Source organism: Rattus norvegicus, chromosome 10, assembly GCF_036323735.1.
Source record: "Rattus norvegicus strain BN/NHsdMcwi chromosome 10, GRCr8, whole genome shotgun sequence".
In the NCBI taxonomy this organism is placed as follows: domain Eukaryota; kingdom Metazoa; phylum Chordata; class Mammalia; order Rodentia; family Muridae; genus Rattus; species Rattus norvegicus.
In genome coordinates, this window is record NC_086028.1 from 61,444,312 (window position 1) to 61,465,339 (window position 21,028).

The 21,028-nt window shown below is 45.9% G+C and overlaps 1 protein-coding gene across 2 annotated transcripts in view; it reads right to left on the minus strand.

The window, feature by feature from the left end:
* Positions 1-21,028, minus strand: part of Vps53 (VPS53 subunit of GARP complex) — a 118,837-nt gene that overhangs the window by 26,236 nt on the left and 71,573 nt on the right. For both annotated transcript variants that reach the window (NM_001105813.1, XM_039085521.2), the window contains 5 exons: positions 17,076-17,170; positions 9,666-9,908; positions 8,238-8,385; positions 3,269-3,351; positions 2,756-2,834 (listed from right to left, as the gene is read on the minus strand). In NM_001105813.1, the coding sequence (NP_001099283.1) occupies positions 2,756-2,834; positions 3,269-3,351; positions 8,238-8,385; positions 9,666-9,908; positions 17,076-17,170 (648 nt within the window). The remainder of the gene's footprint in view (positions 1-2,755; positions 2,835-3,268; positions 3,352-8,237; positions 8,386-9,665; positions 9,909-17,075; positions 17,171-21,028) is intronic.

A 21,028-nucleotide genomic window follows, 5' to 3' on the forward strand; every position in this document is an offset into this window, starting at 1 on the left:
ATTACAGCTCAACTTTTTAAAGGGGAGATATTGGAGCTCACTCTTGTAAAGGCTGTGCTTTCTGGGTAGACAGCAGCAGTTCAAGGAGCATTCTAACTAGAAAGGTCAGAGCGAGGCAGGGCTGGACACCACCAGAAAGCAGTGCATACTTGGTTAAGTTGAACCAGCTCCAAGCTGGGGTCGAGGGTGTTTGCACGGGAGCAGTACAAACCACACAGACAAGGGGTCCAAGGTATTGACAGCAACTTATTAGTTATTCAGCCTTATATGCTAACTGAGAACATCCCAGAGCTTTGGCCTCCCAGGACAATGATGTGACCAGTCTCTGGGCTTCATCTGCCTTATCAAGGAGCCTCCTTCCCTCACCTCAGAACCAGCCCTGGGCTCTGCTGGAAGCCTGCTCCCCATACTCTCACTATTTATGAAATACATCTATTTATTGGCTATTCTGAGTTTTCTTCCAGCACAGATGAACCTGAAGACAGCCTTGCCTGAGTCCAGAGCACTCTAACTTCGTAAGGCAGTAAACAAGATTGGCGGTTTTGACAAACTGACTTTACTAACTTTAAAAACTGCAGCTTCCACTGCAGTCCTGTTTGAACAGCCTCCTCATCACAAATTCCTTCAAGAGAACTGGACCATGTCCTATCCGCCCCTGGTTTCTTGAATGCTGACTGTAGTTGGATTCTGCTTTTCTCCTATGGCCCGTCTCCCCTCGCTCACACACAAACCTGCACATTCTGCTCTCATCTCCTGCCTCCACCTACTAGATGAAGCACCTGGGGACAGCACCTATGCCTTTTCCAGGCTTGTAACCCGCAGCACTGTGCTAGGCAGAGTCCAAGATGGGCTAGTTATCCAACAGCAAACAATGATGGATCAGAGACAGAAGTAATCACCATTGCAACGATCTGAAAAGACCCTAGAAGAATCTCTGAAACTGAATGCATGGCTCACGCTGAGTCAGTCAGTGAGCACTGCCATGTTTACTTTAGTCACATGGATCTCATTTTGCTAGAGCTCCAGAAGACTCAGACAAACAGGAATGGCCTTCCAACTGCTATGTTCCCAAACCTATGGTTTTCCCATGATATAAACATAAGACTCTGGGGGTATGGTTGATATTTGCTGGGGTACATCTGGGGAGAGATGGCTGGCGGGGAAGAGGAACTGGAGGGAAGTCTGCCTAATGAACTGACAGTTCATATAAGCAACACCTGGAGTGTTAAACCCACTCCACGTGTTATTTTACAGAAAGAGAGAGAAAAAGATTCCACTCTTCCTTCAGATTTCCAGTGTGAAAATCTTTTGGCAGCTGCACTCCAGGCTGCAGTGTGGCGGGCAGCTCAGAGACGGCAGCTGGAATGGATCACACTCGGGATGCACAGAAGGTTTGCCAGCAGTGAGGGAATAGAGCAGAACCGAGGAAACAGATCCTCACAGCTCCGCTCCACTCCACAGACCAGCCTCAAACTGCCTGCTTACAGTGTGTGGCTGGGGATCCTGACTGGGCACAGGATTGGTCTTGAGAACAGCAGCTGCTTCTCAACTTCCTACTTCACTCCTTAAACCCCAAAGCCAAAGTTTTGGTTTTAATCCTGTTTTTGTTAAACAGTTATAATCTACTATAAAACCAAACTCAGACCAAATGTCTACTTCCTGAGGCGTGGTGTTTCTTGTGTCTAGAGGGGGCAACCTGGGTTTTCTGAGTGCTTGACTGGCATCACTAGGCACTAAATTGCTGTCCACTTGCACAGCTCTGAGGGGCCACAATCAGATGCACTTCACAGAGAGAGATGGGTCTGCATGGGTTTAGTCATCTGTGCAGTGCTCTCAAAAGGAAAACCAGAAAACTTAGGTCTGTCTGATCTGTGTCAAAGTTCCTCCCACGTCCCTGTCATAAATTCTGCTTAGTTTCCCTCAGACAAGTTATTCTTCCAAAACCTGGAAGAGTATTCCAAGAGTCCATGACTAGATAGGTGTTGGCAAGCTTTATCTGGACCAGGTCAACTAGATGATGTTTTTGCTTTGTGGGCTATAAGGTCTCTGCTACAAACCACTAGTTTCTACAGCTACAGCTACAGCCACAGATAGTGCTTGAATGAATGAACATGTTCCACTAAGACTTACAGGAACAAGTGATGGGCCACATTTGGCTGCAAGCTATGGTTGTTGGGCTTAAAAGTCAACAAAGAATTGCCTACTTTCTACTTAATCAATAAACATAAAGTCTTCACTATGGTCTAGACACTTAAGAAATACTTTTTGTTCCTTTTTGAGACAGGACCTTCCTGTGTAGTGCAGGCTGGCCTTGAACTTGAAATCTTTACGCATCAGCTTCTAAATCCTAAGATCACAGGTGTGCCTCACCACACTCCTCAGGAATTTACATTGTTTGGGGAAGAGCAGCATACAGTGAGTGTCAAAAGAGCCATTGACGGCCAAGGGTACATGAAAACCAGAGTCCACAGACTCATCAAAGTGCCTTGCACTGACACCAAAGCTCAGGAAGAGCTGGAACCTCTCAGCGGGCAGGGAGTCTGGAGTCATTGCTGCAGAGTTCACCAAACTGCAGGTTTCATCAGGAGCCAGATGCTGACCCGAGAACTCATCTCCTTCAGACTCACCCCAAGCCCACAAAAGGACCAGCAACCTTCGTAGGTGCCAGGTGAGCCTAGCAGGGTCAGAACGTAACAGGAAGGGCTGTGAGAAAGCACATCAACCACTGGTAGGAGGTCAGCTCCTAAAACCTCACCTTGCTCATGGCAATCAGGGCAGGGTCACAGGCTGCATCTAGATCTTGAACCAACAGCTGAATGCTGCTGGAGATGACACTGCAAAAAAGAAATTGCTGTGGTCATTGCTCCAAAAAGTGATGGGATGCTAGATACCCCACAACCACCCCTCACAGGTGTTTTGAAATGAGTGCAAAATTTTAAAATTTCATTTCTTCATGAAAGGTTTTAATCACTAATAGTGGAAGAGCAGCTGGCTCTTCGTGTCCTGTTTTATCTGGGTGTGTCTCACCCAGTAAGAGCCCGAACTTGTATGTCTACTCCCATAACTACTAACCCTAGACCTTTGTTTAAGTCAGAAAGAGAAGGAAAAGGAGAAGGAGAAAAAGGAGGAGTAAGAGGAGGAAAAGGAGGAGGAGGAGAGGGGCAAGGGGGTGGAGAATGCCCTGGGAACTGTCTTAGTAGAGACTAAAGCACACAGTGCCTGTGAAGAGGAAAGGCTGACCTGCAGCAAGTGCCTGGAAGGTACGTACGTGCTGAATGTGTCCATTTCTCCTGTGAGGTTAATTCGCTCAGTCAGACTCACATCAACTTTTTCTTTGAGTTTTTCTTCTAGCTGTTAGAAAAAGCAGAAGTGTGTTTAATGATTACCCAGAGGTGTGCCACACTACTGAGGCTCACAGACAAGTCTACACACCACATGGACACGTTTAATTCCTACAGGATGAGAGGGAAGACTGGTTGCCCTGACTTCACAGATGAAGACTGCAGTAGCCACCCAAGAAAGTAAGTGACAGGGTCAGATAAGCTTTCTAGAACCCAGATCCTTTGGTACCACTCTGGGCTTACGCATCAACAGCTCACATGGTTTGCCCTCTACAGGCTCATGCTTTGTTTGGTCCCTAGTAGTGGTGCTATTTTGAAGGCTGTGGCGTCTTTATGAGGTAGAAACTAGATGTCAAAAGCTGGTGAGAGCATTTGAAGGTTACAGGAGAGCCCTGCTTCCTGGCCAATAGCCAGGAGGAGTCTCCGCTCATGCCTGCACAGCCAGGAGTAGTACTGCTGCCTTTTCCCAGAGTGGTGGACTACAATAACCTCTTCTCCCTTAAGCTGTATCTATGAAAAGTAACACGCATGGTCTCCCTGCTTACCCCGTGAAATATAGCCTCATCCACCAGTGCTGGGAACTTATAATATAAGTGACAGTAAAATCAGCCAAAACATTTGCTCAGTATTTCTGTGGTTACCACCGTGCCAAAGTGCCAGATGTCTCAGTGGTGAATCAGAAATACATCTTCACCTTGGTCAGCTCAGGGCTTACGGCAGGAGCAGTAAGGTCCTCCAGAGCCATGGAGAGGTGTACAATGATCAGGATCTGTGCACACCTAAAAATGCCCTGGAGACCGATAAATCTAGCACTCTTATTAAGTCAATCACACTCACTCTAAGAAGATTTAAAGTGCTCTTAGAGGGATGGAGAGATGGCTCGCAACACCTACATGGTATTTCAGCACCATGGTAACTCCAGTCCCAGGGGAATCTGTCACCTTCGTTTGGACTCTGCGGGTACTGCGTAAGTGAGGTGCACATACATTACATAGGCACACATACATACCTATTAAAAACTTAAAAACAAAATGTCCTTAAAGGTGTGCAAACAAGAGTAACATGTTTAGAAGGCATCTTATAAATGTAATCTGCCAATTTCACATTTAGAAATGTAATTTCATGAAATAAAGAATGCATGAAGCCATGCAAGGATTCTTGGCAGATTTAATTCTGCCACTACTAAGGGGTGAGGGGCTGTTTAGAGAACTCAATAGTCAGACTCTGCATTTGTAAAGTTCTTCCCAGAAGGGGAAGCCTGGACACCTGTGAGGGGGATGGGACAGTGTGCCACAGGCGCGTGTCACATGCTCCAGGGGCCTCTGTCACTCTAGTGAATACAAATCCTAATTTTGAGCACAGCATGGCTCTTGTCTATCTCTCTGGCCCCACTGCTATCTTTGCCTTGCCTCTGGCATTTACAATTTCAAGGTCTTTGTCTCAGGATTTTCTCAGTCCATACTTCCTCCCTCTATGATGTCTCTGCTCCCCTCCTGACTAGTCCCCCACTTCTTAGCCCTCCCAACTCCTCTCTTGGCATTGGCCTCTCCTCCCACCCTTACCACAGAGTGGCAGGAAACCCTAGCCTGCTTCTCGTTATTTGTTCTCCATCTGCTCTAAGTCTCCAGACAGGAAGATGCCTGTCCTCTCTGCATAGCCCTAGCAGAGGCAGCACATGGAAGTGTCTAGTAAAGCTCTCTTGAAGGGATGACAGAATGAATGAGATACTCAAAACAGGTTGAGAAAGCGAGGTAGTACTGGTATCAAAAGATATCCAAGATAGCCAGGAGTGCTGGCCTGGAATCCCAGCACTCTAGAAGCAGAGTCAGGGAGAACTGCTGTAATCTTAATGCTAGCCTGGGCCAACAAGAATCTGTCAGTTGGGTATGGTACACAAGCTTTTTAATACCAGCACTGGGGAGGCAGAGGTAGAGTTTGAGGCCAGCCTGATCTACAAAGCAAGTCCAAGACAGCCAGGACATCTATGGCTCTGCTATACAGAGAAACCCTGTCTCCACACCCCACCCCCAAAAGGAGGATTTGTCTTAGAGGGAGGGAGTTGGGGGAGAGGGAGAGAGAATGAGAAAGGAGGAAGATGTCTACCATCTAAGTATAAACAAAATAAGGCCACTTTGTTGTAGAATAACACATAGAATCTGAAATATTTTAATTTAAAAAGATAAATGTTCAGAGGACGTGTTAGTAGATGTCCCGCTTGGAAGGAGGAGGCGCTACGCGCATGGCAGCACTGTCTTCCTAACTGCAGCTCTGTGAGAGGTTTGTGGTGGTCTGAAGCCAGGGCAGGACACATGCTAGGTGAGTCCTCGACCACTGAATGCCCTCAGCCCTACAGTAAGTCTGAAGATCAGAAATATGTCACCCAACCTGTACCCTTAGTTTTCAGTGGAGTTTGGATTCGTTGTAAAATTTTCTTGCCTAGAGGCTGGAGAGATGGCTCAGTGGTTAAGAGCACTGACTGTTCTTCCTGAGGTCCTGAGCTCAAGTCCCAGTAACCACATTGTAGTGGCTCACAACCACCTGTAATGGGATCCAATGCCCTCTTTTGGTGTGTCTGAAGTCAGCTACAGTGTTTGTGTGTGTGTGTGTGTGTGTGTGTGTGTGTGTGTGTGTGTATACATATACATATATCTTAAAATTCTTTTTCTTGCCTAAAAAGTCATAATTCCTAAACACTCCAATGTATACTGGTGAGCAGGACTTCGTTTTGAGGGTACAATTCAATCCACTACAATTTCTGAGTCTATGATGACTTTGTCTTGGATTGAATACTTTTTAAAGTTCACTTTTTAAAAACTATTTTATTATTTTATAGATATGTTGTTTTGCTTGCATGTATATCTGTGCACTACAAGAGTGCCTGGTGCTTGTAGGCCAGAAAAGGCAACCAATTCCTTAGAAATGGAGTTACAGACAGTTGTAAGTTGCTATGTAGGTGCTGAGAATTGAACCTGGGTCCTCTGGAAGAGCAACCAGTGCTCTTAACTGCTGAGCATGTCTCCAGCCCACATTATGTTTTGAGACAAGGTCTCTAGTCCAGGCTGGCCTTAAGCTCTCTACGTAGCTGAAGGAGACCCTGAACTTCTGGGTATCCTCTTTCCCCTCTCAAAGACTGGGATTTCAGTACAGATGAGCATCACCATACCCAGATTACATGAAGCTAGCGGTAAAACCAGGGCTTCATGCATGCGAGGCAGGGCTGGACCAACTGTGTTGATCCTTAGCCACCCAACCCCTCAGCCGGGAATCAGTCATTTCCAGGAATCTGTTTCTTTAAAGGAACATGGTGCTCAGACATTTTATAGGTGGCTCAGACTGCACTCACTTTAATAATTTTAGATGTTTTTATTAAATTAAAAAAATGGCTTTAAAGTCATCAAAATGGTCTCTGGCTTACTAATACATCTAAAGCTTCTAAGAATCTGTTCTAGAAATACAAAACTTTTAAGATACTATATTTAGAAAGATGTTTTTGTAAGATTACTTGTAGAAGCAAAACTTTAAAGCAGTATAAATAATTACCAGCACTATTATTAAATATCCACTAATCCTCTAATGGAAATACTATAAATCCATAAACAGTAGTAATAATAATAAGATATTTTAGTAACAGGAGAATGCTAAGGCACCAACACAACAATAAAAGGATATAAAAGTGAACTACGATAACTTCATACAAAACTATGTTTATAAAACGACCCAAGCTGCTAATGGGATTATTTGAGGATGGTAGTATTAGGAGTAGGCTGTGTGTGTGTGTGTGTGTGTGTGTGTGTGTGTGTGTGTGGTATGTGTATATGTGTGTGTGTTATGTGTATATGTGTGTGTGTTATGTGTATACGTGTGTGTGTGTATATATATGTGTGTGTGTGTGTGGTATGTGTATATGTGTGTGTGTGGTATGTGTATATGTGTGTTATGTGTATACGTGTGTGTGTGTGTATATATATGTGTGTGTGTGTGTGTGTGGTATGTGTATATGTGTGTGTGTGGTATGTGTATATGTGTGTGTTATGTGTATACGTGTGTGTGTGTATATGTGTGTGTATGTATATGTGTGTGTGTGTGTGTGTGTGTGTGTGTGTGTGTGTGTGTACCTACCTGCCTGCCTGTCTCTGGCTGCTAGACCAAAGTAGTCTGTGAGTCATTCCCTGTATATGTGGCCATACCCCCAAGCAGAGTGTGCTACTGCCTTGGCCTTGGCCTCTGGGCCCAGTTGGCTGACCCTCAAGGAGGCTGCTGGACACTTCCTGTGTTCAAGTCCTGGCACATAGGAATGCCAAGCTGTCACGTCTAAACTGCCCCTTGCAGCTGATTTCTTAGATGCTTAGGAAATAAGTATCCGCATCAGGAAGAATGGGATTCTCTCAGGTTTCTTCAGGGGGATTTCAGGCCAATGGGGAAAAAGAGCTTATAAGCCTGTGGAGGGCTGAGTCCAAGTTGCTCTGGCTCACCCTTCTGCAAAGCTAGTTGTTGAGCCGCCTTCCACTGGCTCCATCGGAGGCCTTACCCTTTCTGCTTCACAGTCAGTACCAAACAATGGTTGTTTGTTGTGATGGACAGAGAATGCTACAGAATGTCAGGAAAGGCTGCCTGGTACTCAGAAGACAGTTTACTGATGCTTTTCTCATGAAGGACACTGCTACTGACCTACTTTTAAGAGGTCATACCTGTTTGGTAGCTTACACGTGTGTGGAAGCTGGCTGTATTTCTCCTGTAAGATGGCTGCCTGGGCAGTCTCTGACTCTATGGTGAGTTTGCTCCTGAGAGGCCAACCAGCTTGCCCAAGGTGGCAGGAGACCTTAGTGGAGCTCATAGGTCCCAGTTCAGCTGTGGGAGAGAGCTCTGGGAGGGCGGCAAGCTTAGCTGGGTGCTCACCTGCTGAGTGGTAGCCAGACAGTACTCGGCTGTGCTCAGGATGCTGCAGATGAGACACAGCTCCTCCAGAGTGAATCTGGCCACTTCTGAGCCCTCTTTCTCTTTGAGGAGGCTGCTGATGGTCAGCCCCCCACTGCTGCTGCTGGTTCTGAAGAAAAGGGCAGGAACTAGTCAGGCTGCAGCTGCAAACTTGCTTCCTGAAGCTGCATATTTTGACAAAGAAGAAAGCGAAGGAAAGGCTGGCTACGGCACAAATAAATCAGCACAATGAATGGGTGCCTTTGCTCCTGACCTTACCTTGACTGTCATCTGTTCAGACCATCTCACTCACAGAAACAGGAAGGGACAACGCCAAGAGAGCCAGTGAGCAGTCCTCACCTGGGATGATCCCATTCTCACCAAGGAGCCCATCTGGCCATCTTGGCCTGGGATTCCCCAAGGTGCAGACCCCACTTGGGGTCATCTGTGGCACAAAAGCTGCTTCTCCAACCATCTTCACAGTTAAGGTGCATACATGTGGAGTTCATACGTGAACACATAGAGTAAGATGGTCCAAAAGTGCACATATGCGTCCACGAACACACAAGTAGAGACCAGAGTCGACGGTGGGTTTTCTCCTCTATCTTTCTCTATCTTGTTTTGGAGATAAGGTCTCTCACTAAGCCTGGAGCTTACTAAAGTTGGTCTGACTGGCTGCCACTGAGGCCCTGGAGTCTTCTTGTCTCCACCCCCTACTGCTGTGATTACAGGCAACTGTGGCCGAGCCCCAGTGTTTGATGTGGGTGCAGGGGATCTGAACTCAGCTCCTCATGCTTGTGCAGGAGGTACTTTACCCACTCGGCTTTCTCCCCAGCCCCAATCCTTAAACTTAAGTCCGTATTCACAGCATTAGAAGCCATGGAAAACAGTAGGAGGAGGGAAAGCCTGTCTATTGGGCGCTCAAGGATGAACAGACTGAATAGGTTGCAGCCATATTGCCTCTGCTACTGAGTAACTTTTTTCTATGTTGAATCCATGTGTACTGTGTACATACACATAATAGGCCTAACTTACTGATACACTGTGACCTACACTGGTGGCTGGGGGATCATGCCTGCTGCCAGTCATGGTCAGCTATGGAATGTCATTTAAGAAGACAGCAGGGTTGGGGATTTAGCTCAGTGGTAGAGCACTTGCCTAGGAAGCACAAGGTCCTGGGTTCGGTCCCCAGCTCCAAAAAAAAAAAAAAAAAGAAAAAAAAAAAAAAAAAAGAAAAAGAAGAAGACGACAGCAGCGGGCCAAGCCCTTGAGAGCCCAGGAGGAGTGTTTTCCTCTTCGACATTCTTAGCAGTTCAGTAAACAACCCCAGAGTGGCTTTCCTTTGAGACTCCCATATTTAGGGATATCGGGAGCTTCAATTCCCTGCTTCGTAAGGAGAACAGGACTTACTTAGGCAGGTTGCCAGAGAGGATTTTCCAGGCGTATTCTCGGAGGTACTTCTGGAAGATGGTGGTCAGGGCAATCATGGGCTCGCCTGTGCTGAGCTGTGAGCACTGTACCATGCACTTCTTATAGTAGACAAAGAGGTCAGCACAGCTGGGGAGTACAGCACCCCCTTCATCAGTGTTGGGCTTGGGTGGGCCCTGGGCTTTGAAATCTGCCACAAACCGGTCTATCAGCTCACTGAGGTTTCTGGAAGAGCAGAAATGTTGTTTCACTTGGAGAGATCAGGCAGGAGTACTGTCTGCAAGGACTTCAGTTGTTCCCGTAAGTGCCCATTCCTAGTGCAACCCGAACTTACAGGTTTTATTCATGTTCCATTCACCGCCCTGCTTAAAAAGATGACAGTAATGAAGTCTGACTTTGCACACTGCTTTGTTCCAGGCATCTCATTGCTACGTCTGCCCCAGACCCCAATGAGGGAGACAGAGCACTGCTGCTCCTCCAGAAGGTGAGAAAACTGACTCCTAAAACTCCGTCATAAAACTGGGTAGCAGAACTGACTGGAGAACCTGCCATATAAGTACGTACCCTGGAATGCCAAGAACCCCTTTCCACAAACCAAAGTCCTAAACACTATGATGGCTCAGGAGCCATTGCTGTGCTTTATAACCACGTCACAGAATGCTAACTCTTAGCAATAACCTTGGAGGTCCCTACTTTACTATGCCACTTCTCCAAAAGCCAGGCACAGAAAAGCGCCTTGTCCAAGACAAGCAGGGTGCAAAACCCATAGCCTGGACCAGCCCAGCTTCATGCTTTTCATCAGCCTACAGAAAGGGTCTGATGGTAGCAAAGATGTAGACATCACGAACCTAAATGTGTCAGAGGATGATGGCTTCAAAGACAGAATGCCTTCTTTCTGTAAGATGAATAGTTTTTCCATAGAACTTCCAGAATTAAATATATAAAAAAAAATCTTGGGGGAAAAGTAGTTGAGAAAGTCGTTTGTCTGGTCATGGTGGGGAGGGTGGCTGGGCTCTGTTTCCACTTTCCCAACCAAACACCTCTCAGATTGCCTTAGTCACTCCGAGTCATCAGGGACTGGGATCTAAAAGTGCTACAACTACTGTCATCTGCATAGTTGTGCTGTGTGGACAATGGGAGGCCCCTCTTGACATGTGGTATTTTTTTTTAGTTTGCTGGCTAAGGCTAGAAGAATCCAGCTGTGTTTTAAAAATATATTTATACAATAAGAAGAAAAAGGCAAGAACCACACACAGCATCGACTAGCAGGACTAGGAAACAATTGACATTTTACTCCAGTGCTTTTGTTACTCAGTTTATGACATCCAGATGTGCTGCTTTACCCAGGCTAGGTCTCTGCCTGTGGAGAGAGGGGCCCCTTTAGTTGACCTCTGCAAGTGCCTCGGCCGCCACCCCCACTCTTCATTCTTGCCCGACTTTCTCATAGACCCTCACAGCTCTTCTGCACAGAAGGCACCTAGGCCAGTCACCTCTGTGACCCCATTGCTGGGCCTTCACCTGTCACTTCCTAGCCAAAGCACCTTCCATGTAGCTCTCTAGGCCCAGATGTCATTGCACAACTCAAACTAACACCTGCTTCCTCAGCTGGAACTGCCATCACCTGCCACTCACTGCCACATGATTTGGTTTTGGTTTGTTCATCTGTTTTGAGGCTGGCTTTGAACTTATGACTCTCCTCTTGGATTAGCCTCCTGGGTACTGGAGTATAGTATGTGCTATATACCTGGCTCTTACTAATTTTTTTCCAGGTAGGGTTTTACTATGTAGCCTGAACGGGCCTGAAACTTGTGGTTATTCTGCCTCAGTTTCCTCACTCCTGGAATGACATGTATGTATCAGCACCTGGTTTTAGCACTTGAATTAACATCTTATTGTACTGTGTAACAGGTCAAGCTTTCCCTATCCTGGTGCACAGTGGCTGATGTGAATGAACAGGGCCCATTCTCTGACCTATGATGTAATTGCACAGTACTGGGGACAGCACTCCAGCTAGCATCTGCCATAGAGGCAGCTGATTTACAACGGGAATGTCTCTGTGTACACTATGGGGTCTCCCCTGGGGTGGGGTGTTTATTCATGCTCCCTCAGTCCACTGCACTGGCTGGTGTGTCAGGCTACCCTTCATGTTAGTACCCAATGTGTGCTTAGATGGCCATCTTCCACATTTTGATTCTAAGGGTGGGAATAAAGTGGTGCAGAAGTAAAAAGGGATGGGGGCTGGCACAGTGAAGGAGGATGAGGAAGAGGAAGAGGAAGAGGAGGAAAAGAGAAATGTAAGGCAGAGAATTCAATGGAGTCAGTTGACGCTCTCATCTCCACAGATGGCACAGACTGTTATCTTTTTTGAGCTTTTATTTATGTTAGTTATGTGAATGAGTGTTTGCCTGCATATTTGCCTATGCAATATGTGCACGCAGTACCCAAGAAGGCCAGAAGAGGGAGGCGCATCCTCTGGGATTGGAGTTAAGATTGTTGTGAGGCCCCATGTGGGTGCTGGATATTAAACCCAGATTCTCTGGGAGCAGTCTGTGCTGAGCCATCTCTGCAGCTCCTCGTATTTTTAATATCACACAACACCCTCTTTCTTTTTTGGTCTTTTTCTTCCATTAGCTTATAAGATGTGTTATAAATATGATGTCATTTATTCCTCCCAAGAGCTTTAAATAGAGGGCATTATTATTGTTGTTTTAAAGGTGAAGGTTGGAAACTTGAAGAACCTTTGCACAAGGTCACAGAGTCATTGGCACTGTCATCGCATACTATGCAGATACATGCCACACTGCTGTTCCGGACTCTCCCCAGCTGAGAGAAACCTCGTGGACATGTGGTTTCCTTCTCTTCTCTGCAGCTTGAGCTTTGTGCCCAAGAACTGTGTAAGCATTTGCAGGTTCAGATGACACACTGTTAGTTCTGCTGATGAAGTTAAAAATGAATGCGTAGTAAAGAGTATTACCGGGACCATGAACAAAGGAGGAGAAGCGATCAGCTCACCGCAGTCTGGGCTTAGCATGGTCTGTGCAGATGGATCTGAAGTCAGCATTCAGAAATAATAAGTACACTGGAAAGCAAGGTAGCAGTGGCACTAGGAGGAGGTGGCCCAAGAGCCCCACAGGGATTCAGCATGTGTGTGCTCAGAGTTGCACCCACGAACATGCACCCTTTGCACTTCTCTTGGGCTGGAGGTGTGGACTTGCTCTGGGGTGAGCAGCGGGCTTGGAAGGAGACTGGGAGATGGGGTACATATGGACAAAAGGGGGAAGCAAGTAAACATATCAAGGATGCTAAGAGCCAGAAGGCAGTTACCAGCTTGGGGACTCTGGTAATGTTAGGTTAGAATGGAGGTCTTGACATGAACCTGCAGGCTTTAAGGTGCAGGTAGATATGAAGATAACCTGTGTGTGGATGCATCTATGCTCATGCGGGCACCCGCTTCTCAGCCCAGGAGCAATGGCACCAGCAGCACTCAGCACACTCACACCGGAGCTCGGTGTCTGTGGTCACTCCCCATAGAGGAAATGGGGAGCCTGGAAGCAAGCATGACCCTAGGGCTGGACCTGATGCAGGAGATAAGTCTGGTGCACTTTTGTGAGCCAGAAAGAAAGGGCAGTGTTTAGGAAATGATAGGGCGTGTAAAAAAGATGAAGACCCAGCTCACGAGGGTCTTCCAGGTCCTCACGGGAACCCTGACCACTAAAATGATCGGTCCTAGAGAGAAAGGGGAATAGTGGGAAAACTGGCTGAGCCAAGCAAGGCCTGGAGACTGGCAGGAGTACTGAACTGACTTTCACTTCCAGCTGTTGTTTGGGTTTCAAGACAGGGCTTTGCTATGTAGCCCAGGCTGGCCTGGAATTTAAGATTCTCCCATTTCAGCAACTGAGCACTGGATCACAAGTGTCTCCCACTAAACATACATAACATGCTAGTTTTGATAACTTCTCTAAAGGTATAAATTCATTCCAATATAAAATAAATTGAATACTTAAGGCTATCTCTAGCCTCCATACACATGAACAGACACACACACACACACACACACACACACACACACACACACACACACACACACTCACACACTTCTTTTTAAAGTTCAAGCCATCTTCAGCTATGCAGCAAGTTCAAGGACAGCCTCCTATACATGAGATCTTGTCTCAAAATAAATAAATTAAGGAATTAATTAAACACAACTGGTGAAATCCAACATGACCTCTTGGTTTAACTGGTAATAAGGGATCAATGTGATTTTGAAAATTTCATTATAGTTAAGTAGACTGGCTCTGTAGTTCCGGGCTGCTGTAAACTGCCTAATGTGGGTGCTGGGAACCCAACTTTAGTTCTCTCTGGAAGAGTAGCCAGTGCTTACCCACTGAAGCTTCTCTCCAGCCCCACTGTTTTTTTTGTTTTGTTTTTGTTTGTCTGGTTTTTTTTGAAGCAGTGCTGAGAATGAAATCCAGGGCCCTGCAGACACTAGGTGAACACTCTCGCACTGATCTACATTCCTAACCTCTATTTTTCATTTCTATGCATGCATGTGGGTCTGCTATGTATATGAGAGTGTGTGTGTGCGCGCGAGTGTGTGTGCGAGAGCGTGCGTGTGCCCACAGGGGCCAGCAGAAGCTATTAGACCCCCTGGAGCTGGCGTTCCAGTGGTTGTGAGCATCTGATGAGTGTTCTTGGAGCCGCTTGGGTCCTTTGCAAGAGCAGGAGTTGGTCTTATGTTAAGCTATACATCTTTCCAACCCCAGGTCCTTGCTTTTAGGACATACACAGTCTTATCTCAGATGTGAGAATTCCAATAGCTGAAACAATGTATGTGTGACACATGGGTGTGTGTGTGTATGGAAGAAAGGCTGGAGAGGCCAATGTGATGGAGAAGCTTGCCTCCTTCCTATATACTGGCTAGTGGGCCTTCTCTGGCTAGTGGCTATCTGTTGGGACAGTATTGCCAGAATGTTCCCTGGGCACAGAGAACTTGGAGATGAGAGCACAGACCCCACGCCTGGCTCCATATTAAGTCTGTAACCCCGATGGGGTTGCCTGCCTGCACACCATCCACTGTGGGCCAAGGAGCCACTTGTTGAGGTGAATTACTTTCATCGCAAAGCCTATGAGATGGGCTGATGACCCTGTTGCAGAGAGACAAGACAGCCTGGAAGAGGTTACGTGGCATGCTGGAGGCCCCAGGCTAGTGAGTACAGAGCTGACTGGAATCCAGGTCCTCCTGGCATGTAGACCCCTCCTCAGTCTGCTATGCTGGTGAGCCCTCCCTGGCAGAGGTCTGAGTAATGGAACTTTGAGAGCAGTGTCTGCACACATCAGTCTAATCTGAGCTCTTTCTCAGCTGTATGGTTCTCTGACCAAAGGGAAAAAAGTGGCTTCCTAAAGTCCCCTGAAACCATACTCAAAGTTACTCTGTGTATATAGCTAATTTTTTTTGCTAGAGGTCTATGGTTTACTGTTTATTTTTTACTTATTTGTGATACTGGGGATTAAACCTTATACATATTAGGCAAGTGCTCCATTACTGAGCTATATCCACTACCCTCTTTTTACATTGTAGTTTTGAGGCAAGGTCTCACTACGCTACCCAGGCTGGATGCGATATCACTCTGTAGCCCAGGTAGGCTTGGAACTTGCAATCACCCCAGTTCCCACTCTCCTAGTAGCTGGGATTATAGGCCCAAACCTCAAGGAGTCTTGAAAGGATCTATGCCTTGTCAAAGGTTAATAACCATCACCGCATCAAGTCTGATCTGCTCTGCCAGCCTGTGTCCTCAAAACCTGCTCTGCTCCAGAAACCCAACTTTTCCAAACTCCACTGTCCAATAACTTCAATAGTGACCTTGGCCATGGATAAGGATCTGGGCGTAAGAAGGGACCACCCTTCTTTGTGAGTAGTCTCCTGTCAGTAAGGGACCCTACACCATCAAGGAGACCCTAGACGACTTCTGGCTGTGAGGAAACTGGGTGGAGGGGCCTGGTTTGTGAGAGCGTGTGGAGCCTGTGCGTCTGTGAAAGAGCATGCGGCATGGGTGACTCCAAGTCCCTGACTGATACAAGTGGGGAAGAAGAGAGAACTTTCCTATGTAGAATTCCGACTAGAAAGTGGAAAACAAAGGATGGAGACAGACGGCCAGCATTAGGCAGTGAAAAGTGCTGCAGGCGAGAATCATCAAAGCCTGAAAAAATGACCCCCTACCCACTATCTCAAAGCATTCCCTGCAAGACACTTAATACAAGGAAAAAGTCCTGTAGCTTGACAGTGGAGAAGGCTGGCCAGCTTCACCTTAGCAGACAGAGCCAAAACCAGGTACTTCTACGGTTTTCTTACCAAAAGTATAGAACCTGTATTTTGATGTTTAGGGACATGGTCTCACACATGCAGCTCAGGTTGTCTCCAAACTTGAAACTGTCCTGCTCCACCCCCTAACTGACGGGCTATACTGTGTGCTATTATGACAGCTCCTAACTGGGATTTAAGAAAGACAATACATGAATCGATGCTGTGTGTATAGTTCTAGCTACTCAAAAAGCTGAGGAGGGAGGATCACTTGATCCCAGGAGCCAAGAGCAGTCTGGGCAACATTAGAAACTGATTCAGAGGGGATCTGCCAGGGGCAGGGGTAGGAGAGGCACATCATCAGGCAATTGGAAACTGATGGCATTTCACAAAGCATCTGAAACATCTGGTCAGTCCTCTTACAATGCCAAGGTCAGAAAGACAGAAAAAATGAGGATGGAGCTAGGATTAAAGGAGGCTACAGAGACCCCACAGTTAAGTGCATGATTATGAGGTCCTAGTACCAGAAACAGGATCAATCTTACTTTGGATTTTGATAGTTATGCTTACGTGAAGATATTCATAGCCTGGGAAAAGCTAATGGAAGATCTTTGTGCTATTTTTAAGTTTTTATGAAAGTAAACCTACTTCACAGTGAAAAGCCAAATTATAACTGAAAGTATGTACTCCAGCGAGTGGGTTTCCTTACAGTGTCTGGGTACCTGACGCCTTGTGGGGGTTATGTGGTTGGGGCCCACAGAGGGGTAGGAGGTAGGAGTGGGAGGTGTTTGATCCACATAGACCCTTATCCAGCCAACTCGGGCAGTGTAGATTTATGAGGAAAACAAGCCAGTACAGTGGCATAAGCCTTCAGTCTTAGCACTTGGAGGCAGAGACAGGCAGATCTCTAGGAATTTAAGGTCAGCCAAAGCTACATATCCTGTCTCAAACAAGGAGACAAATTATAGGCAAGATAAAAGGTTATACACAGAAGATACAATGGTTTCCTTAATGACTCTGGGAGGGGTTGTCCTTGTGTAGGAACCAACCAATATGATCAGAGGCTAGGAACAGGCAGAATGCTTGTCACTCACTTGTCCTGGGACTCAATGTACACGTAGAGATGAGGCTCGAAACACTTGGAAACAATGCCATGAAATGGATTATCTGGGGCTTTGGGCTTCTTTGGCTGGGAAAAGAGGAGAAAGAATATGAATAAATATGAACTGTATGTTTGAGCAACCTCTGAAAGATTTTAAGCAAACACCAAAGTTCTTATCTCACAGATTAAACCAGTGGATACTGCACTACTCCAGAATTATAGATCCAGTGAGCCACTGCCAGCTTGTCAGTAGTTTGGGCTTGCTTTGTATGCTGGAAGATTTACTGCTACTCTGATATTATATGCAACTTTGATTTGGAAGCTCATCATCAGTGGATGCTTTAAAAGTCTGAATCTGGGCTAGACTTAACACTTTGGTGTTATTACTGCTATTATGATCATGATACAAGGTACCTTCTGTCTTTCTGTCACAATACTCCCTCATGGGGTTTTACTGCTGCTACCTCACAGCCCAGGAAATGAGGCTGAGCTCCCACCAGCAATCCCAAAGGCACACCAGCAGACTTGCTCCTTCCTGCAATGATCCCAGACTTCAGACTTTGATTAAAAGTAATGTTAGAAGAGAGGAGGGGGAGGCCAACAGAGGGTTGCCACCTTATTCTCTACTTTCTGGCTTCACCACTTATAGTCCCTCAGCATGAAGGTCTCCTGTCTAAGAAAGCATGGTGGGGAGACTGTCTTGTCTCAGCCCCACAATGATACTTAAAATTTGCTAGTAAACAGGTTACTTGGCAGCAACCATTTAAAAATTTTATTTTCTTCCTAATTCCTTTCCAAGTATCTAAAAATAAGAATCTCTGTTATTTTCTACTCCTTGAAAAACTGTTAACCTGTCTACTGTTGTCAGCAAAAAACCTCTAAACCAAAGATCCTGAGTGTTCAAATTGAATATAAGCCATGCCTGTAACACTTGCTGACAGAACTGCTGCTTACAAACTCCTTCTCTTTGTAGCTCTGGAAACCAAACCCAGGGTCTAGTACACTAGTAAGCACTCTACAACACTCCATTAATCAGCTTAGTGGGAATGACTACTGCATAAGAGCTTGAATTGAGTACAGTGGTGTATTCCTGCTACGTCAGTACTGCAAAACAGGAGGAGCTGGAGTTTGAGGCCAGCCTGGGCTATATAGCATCATACTGTCTGAAAATAAACAGGGCTAAAGATGTTGTTCCACTGGTATAGTAAACAAACAAACACATTCTCTTCCCCCCATACCAACCCCCGTGCATAATGTACACAAAATTCAGAGATAAGAACACATCTGTAAACTAACACTGCCATCAAAGCTGTAAGTATACCCTCCCCCTCTCACCTGTGATTATGTGTATGATGATACTAACTGGTAAGAATAGTTTATAGAAATCTACTTTCTTTTTTTTTTTTTTGGTTCTTTTTTTCGGAGCTGGGAACCGAACCCAGGGCCTTGCGCTTCCTAGGTAAGCGCTCTACCACTGAGCTAAATCCCCAGCCCCAGAAATCTACTTTCTTAAATTGCTTCTATCTTAATGCACACTGGAAACAAGCTAGGTGTGGCGGCACAGACCCACAGTGGGAGCTCTAGGGAGACAGACGCAGGGAGACAGCTTGAGCCCACAGCTTGGGAACAGCCCTGGCAATATGGTGAGACCCTGGGCCAGTGAGCACGTTCAGCATTTACTACAACATTGGATATCAGGACCCACAAGGTGGAAGAAGAGAACAATGCCCACAAGTTGTCCTCTGAGTTCCATACATGTATCAAGGTATGTGGTCCCTTCCCTCCACTCTAAATAAACAAAATGTAATACAGACTTTTAAGGTAAAAATAACTGGAAAAACTGGAAAAGCTGCCACCCAGTAACAGGCAGAAATCTACTTTCTTAGCATCTGGTTATTTACACATCACTTTAATTGATTAAAAATATCTTTTAGTTGGGCTTAATGGCTCATGTCTTTAATTCCCATGTGGATCTCTGTGAATTCAAGGCCAGCCTGGTCTACAGAAGATGCTCCAAGACAGCCAGAAGATGCTCCAAGACAGCCAGGAATATATAGAGAGATCTTATCTTGGAAAAAACCCAACAAAACCCCAAATATTTAAAAACTAATAATTTTCAATTAAAATTAAATATTGCTGGGTGTGATGGCTCATGCCTTTAATCCCAGTATTTGGTAGGCAGATGCAAGAAAATCTTTTTAAGTTCCAGGCTAGCCAAGGCTACAGAAAAGGGGGGAGATGAGAGAGGGAGTCAACTTTACATAAACCTATAATTCTGTTCCTCTTACCTCCAATAAGTTTCATGTTTTTAAATTTTAGGCCAGATTTCTTAGAAACTGGTTCTGTTTTTGCTTTTTTAAGACAAAGAGTCACATTCTGTATTCCAGGAAGTCCTTCTGCTTCTACCTCCTAAATACTGAAAGATCAGGGATACCATTATACCTGCTCAAAACTCTGGTCCTTTTAGGACAAGTGTCTACCAGATTTTGCCAACTGGAAACTTCCACCAATGCTGGGCCCTGAGAGGACTTTGAGAGGGTCTCTGAGAAAGCACAGGGCTTGACCCAGACCATAGTTGCTCACCTCAGAGCACAGGCGCCAGGAGCTGGTCCATTTTTTCTAGCTTAACATAGATGACCCATAATGAAGGCTGTGAGGGGTGATATTCATTCTCTCTCTCTCTCTCTCTCTCTCTCTCTCTCTCTCTCTCTCTCTTGCATACATGCATGCATGCATGCATGCATGCACGCACGCGCTCTCGGAGTGAGCCACCTCTCACACAGCAGCAGTTTGTCACTGCAGCTAGACTGGGTGGCTAGCAAGGATCTGGATCCACCTGTCCACGCTCCCCCAGTGCTGAGATTACAGATGTGCACCACCACATCACTTTTATATGGGTGCTGGAGATCTGAGTTCAGGTCTTTATGTTGATACCACAAGAATTTTAGCTGCTAGGCTATCTCCCCAGACCTTATCTTATCTGTTTTTTCATTTGATTCTCCTGGATAAGGTGGCTTGTTAATAATATAGAAGATAAATATAAAAATGAGATTCAATCTGTCTTTGTAGAACTAGATAACCTGACTTTAGACTGGGGGAATATGGCTAGTCTGGCCATAATTAGTATTATTTTTTTTTCTTGTGTGTTAGGGGTACAGGTTCGTGTGTGGAGGGGACTCAGCTGTGAGTCACTCTCGGGTGCCTTGCACCTTCTGGCCTGGAACTATGCCAGGCAGGCTGGGCGCACTGGCCAGTGGATGCCAGGACGTCTGTCTATTTCATGGGTGCCTCCCATCACACCCAGCACTTTACATGGATTCTGGAGATCCAGTCAGGGCCTCACACTTGACAAAGGTGAGCGCTTTACTGACTAGGACACTTCTATAATCTGCACTATTCATCTTCTGTTTGTTTTGCTCTTATTGTGTGTGTGCCTGCACATGCCATGCCAAGGGTATGGAGGTTCGAGGACAATCGTGCAGTCAGTTTTCTCCTTCCATATGTAACAGGCCCCCAGACCTTAGCACAACTGACTCTACGGTGGAAGAGATTACCACTCAGGCTGTAAAACTCAGCACAAAGATGGCAACATTTGCCAAAACTAAAACAAAGGCCTTTCCATCAAAGTCCACAGTTAGGTATTAACTTAACTTAATTAATTGTATTCACCTTGCTTTTGGCTTCTGTAGTTCTGCTTTTAGCTAACTGCTCTTGTTAGCTGAAGTGTGACAACCCAGGGTGTGTGCGCGCGCGCGTGTGTGTGTGTGTGTGTGTGTGTGTGTGTGTGTGTGTGTGTGTGTGTGTGTGTTTGCCTAAAAGCTCCCCCTGAGCAAGGCTTAGGCTACATTGGGATCCTGAATGCCCAGTGTAGTTACCAGCTGGCTAATAAAGACGTCTCTAGATGATCTCCAACAACACATCTTTACATGGGTCCTGGTGGTGGGG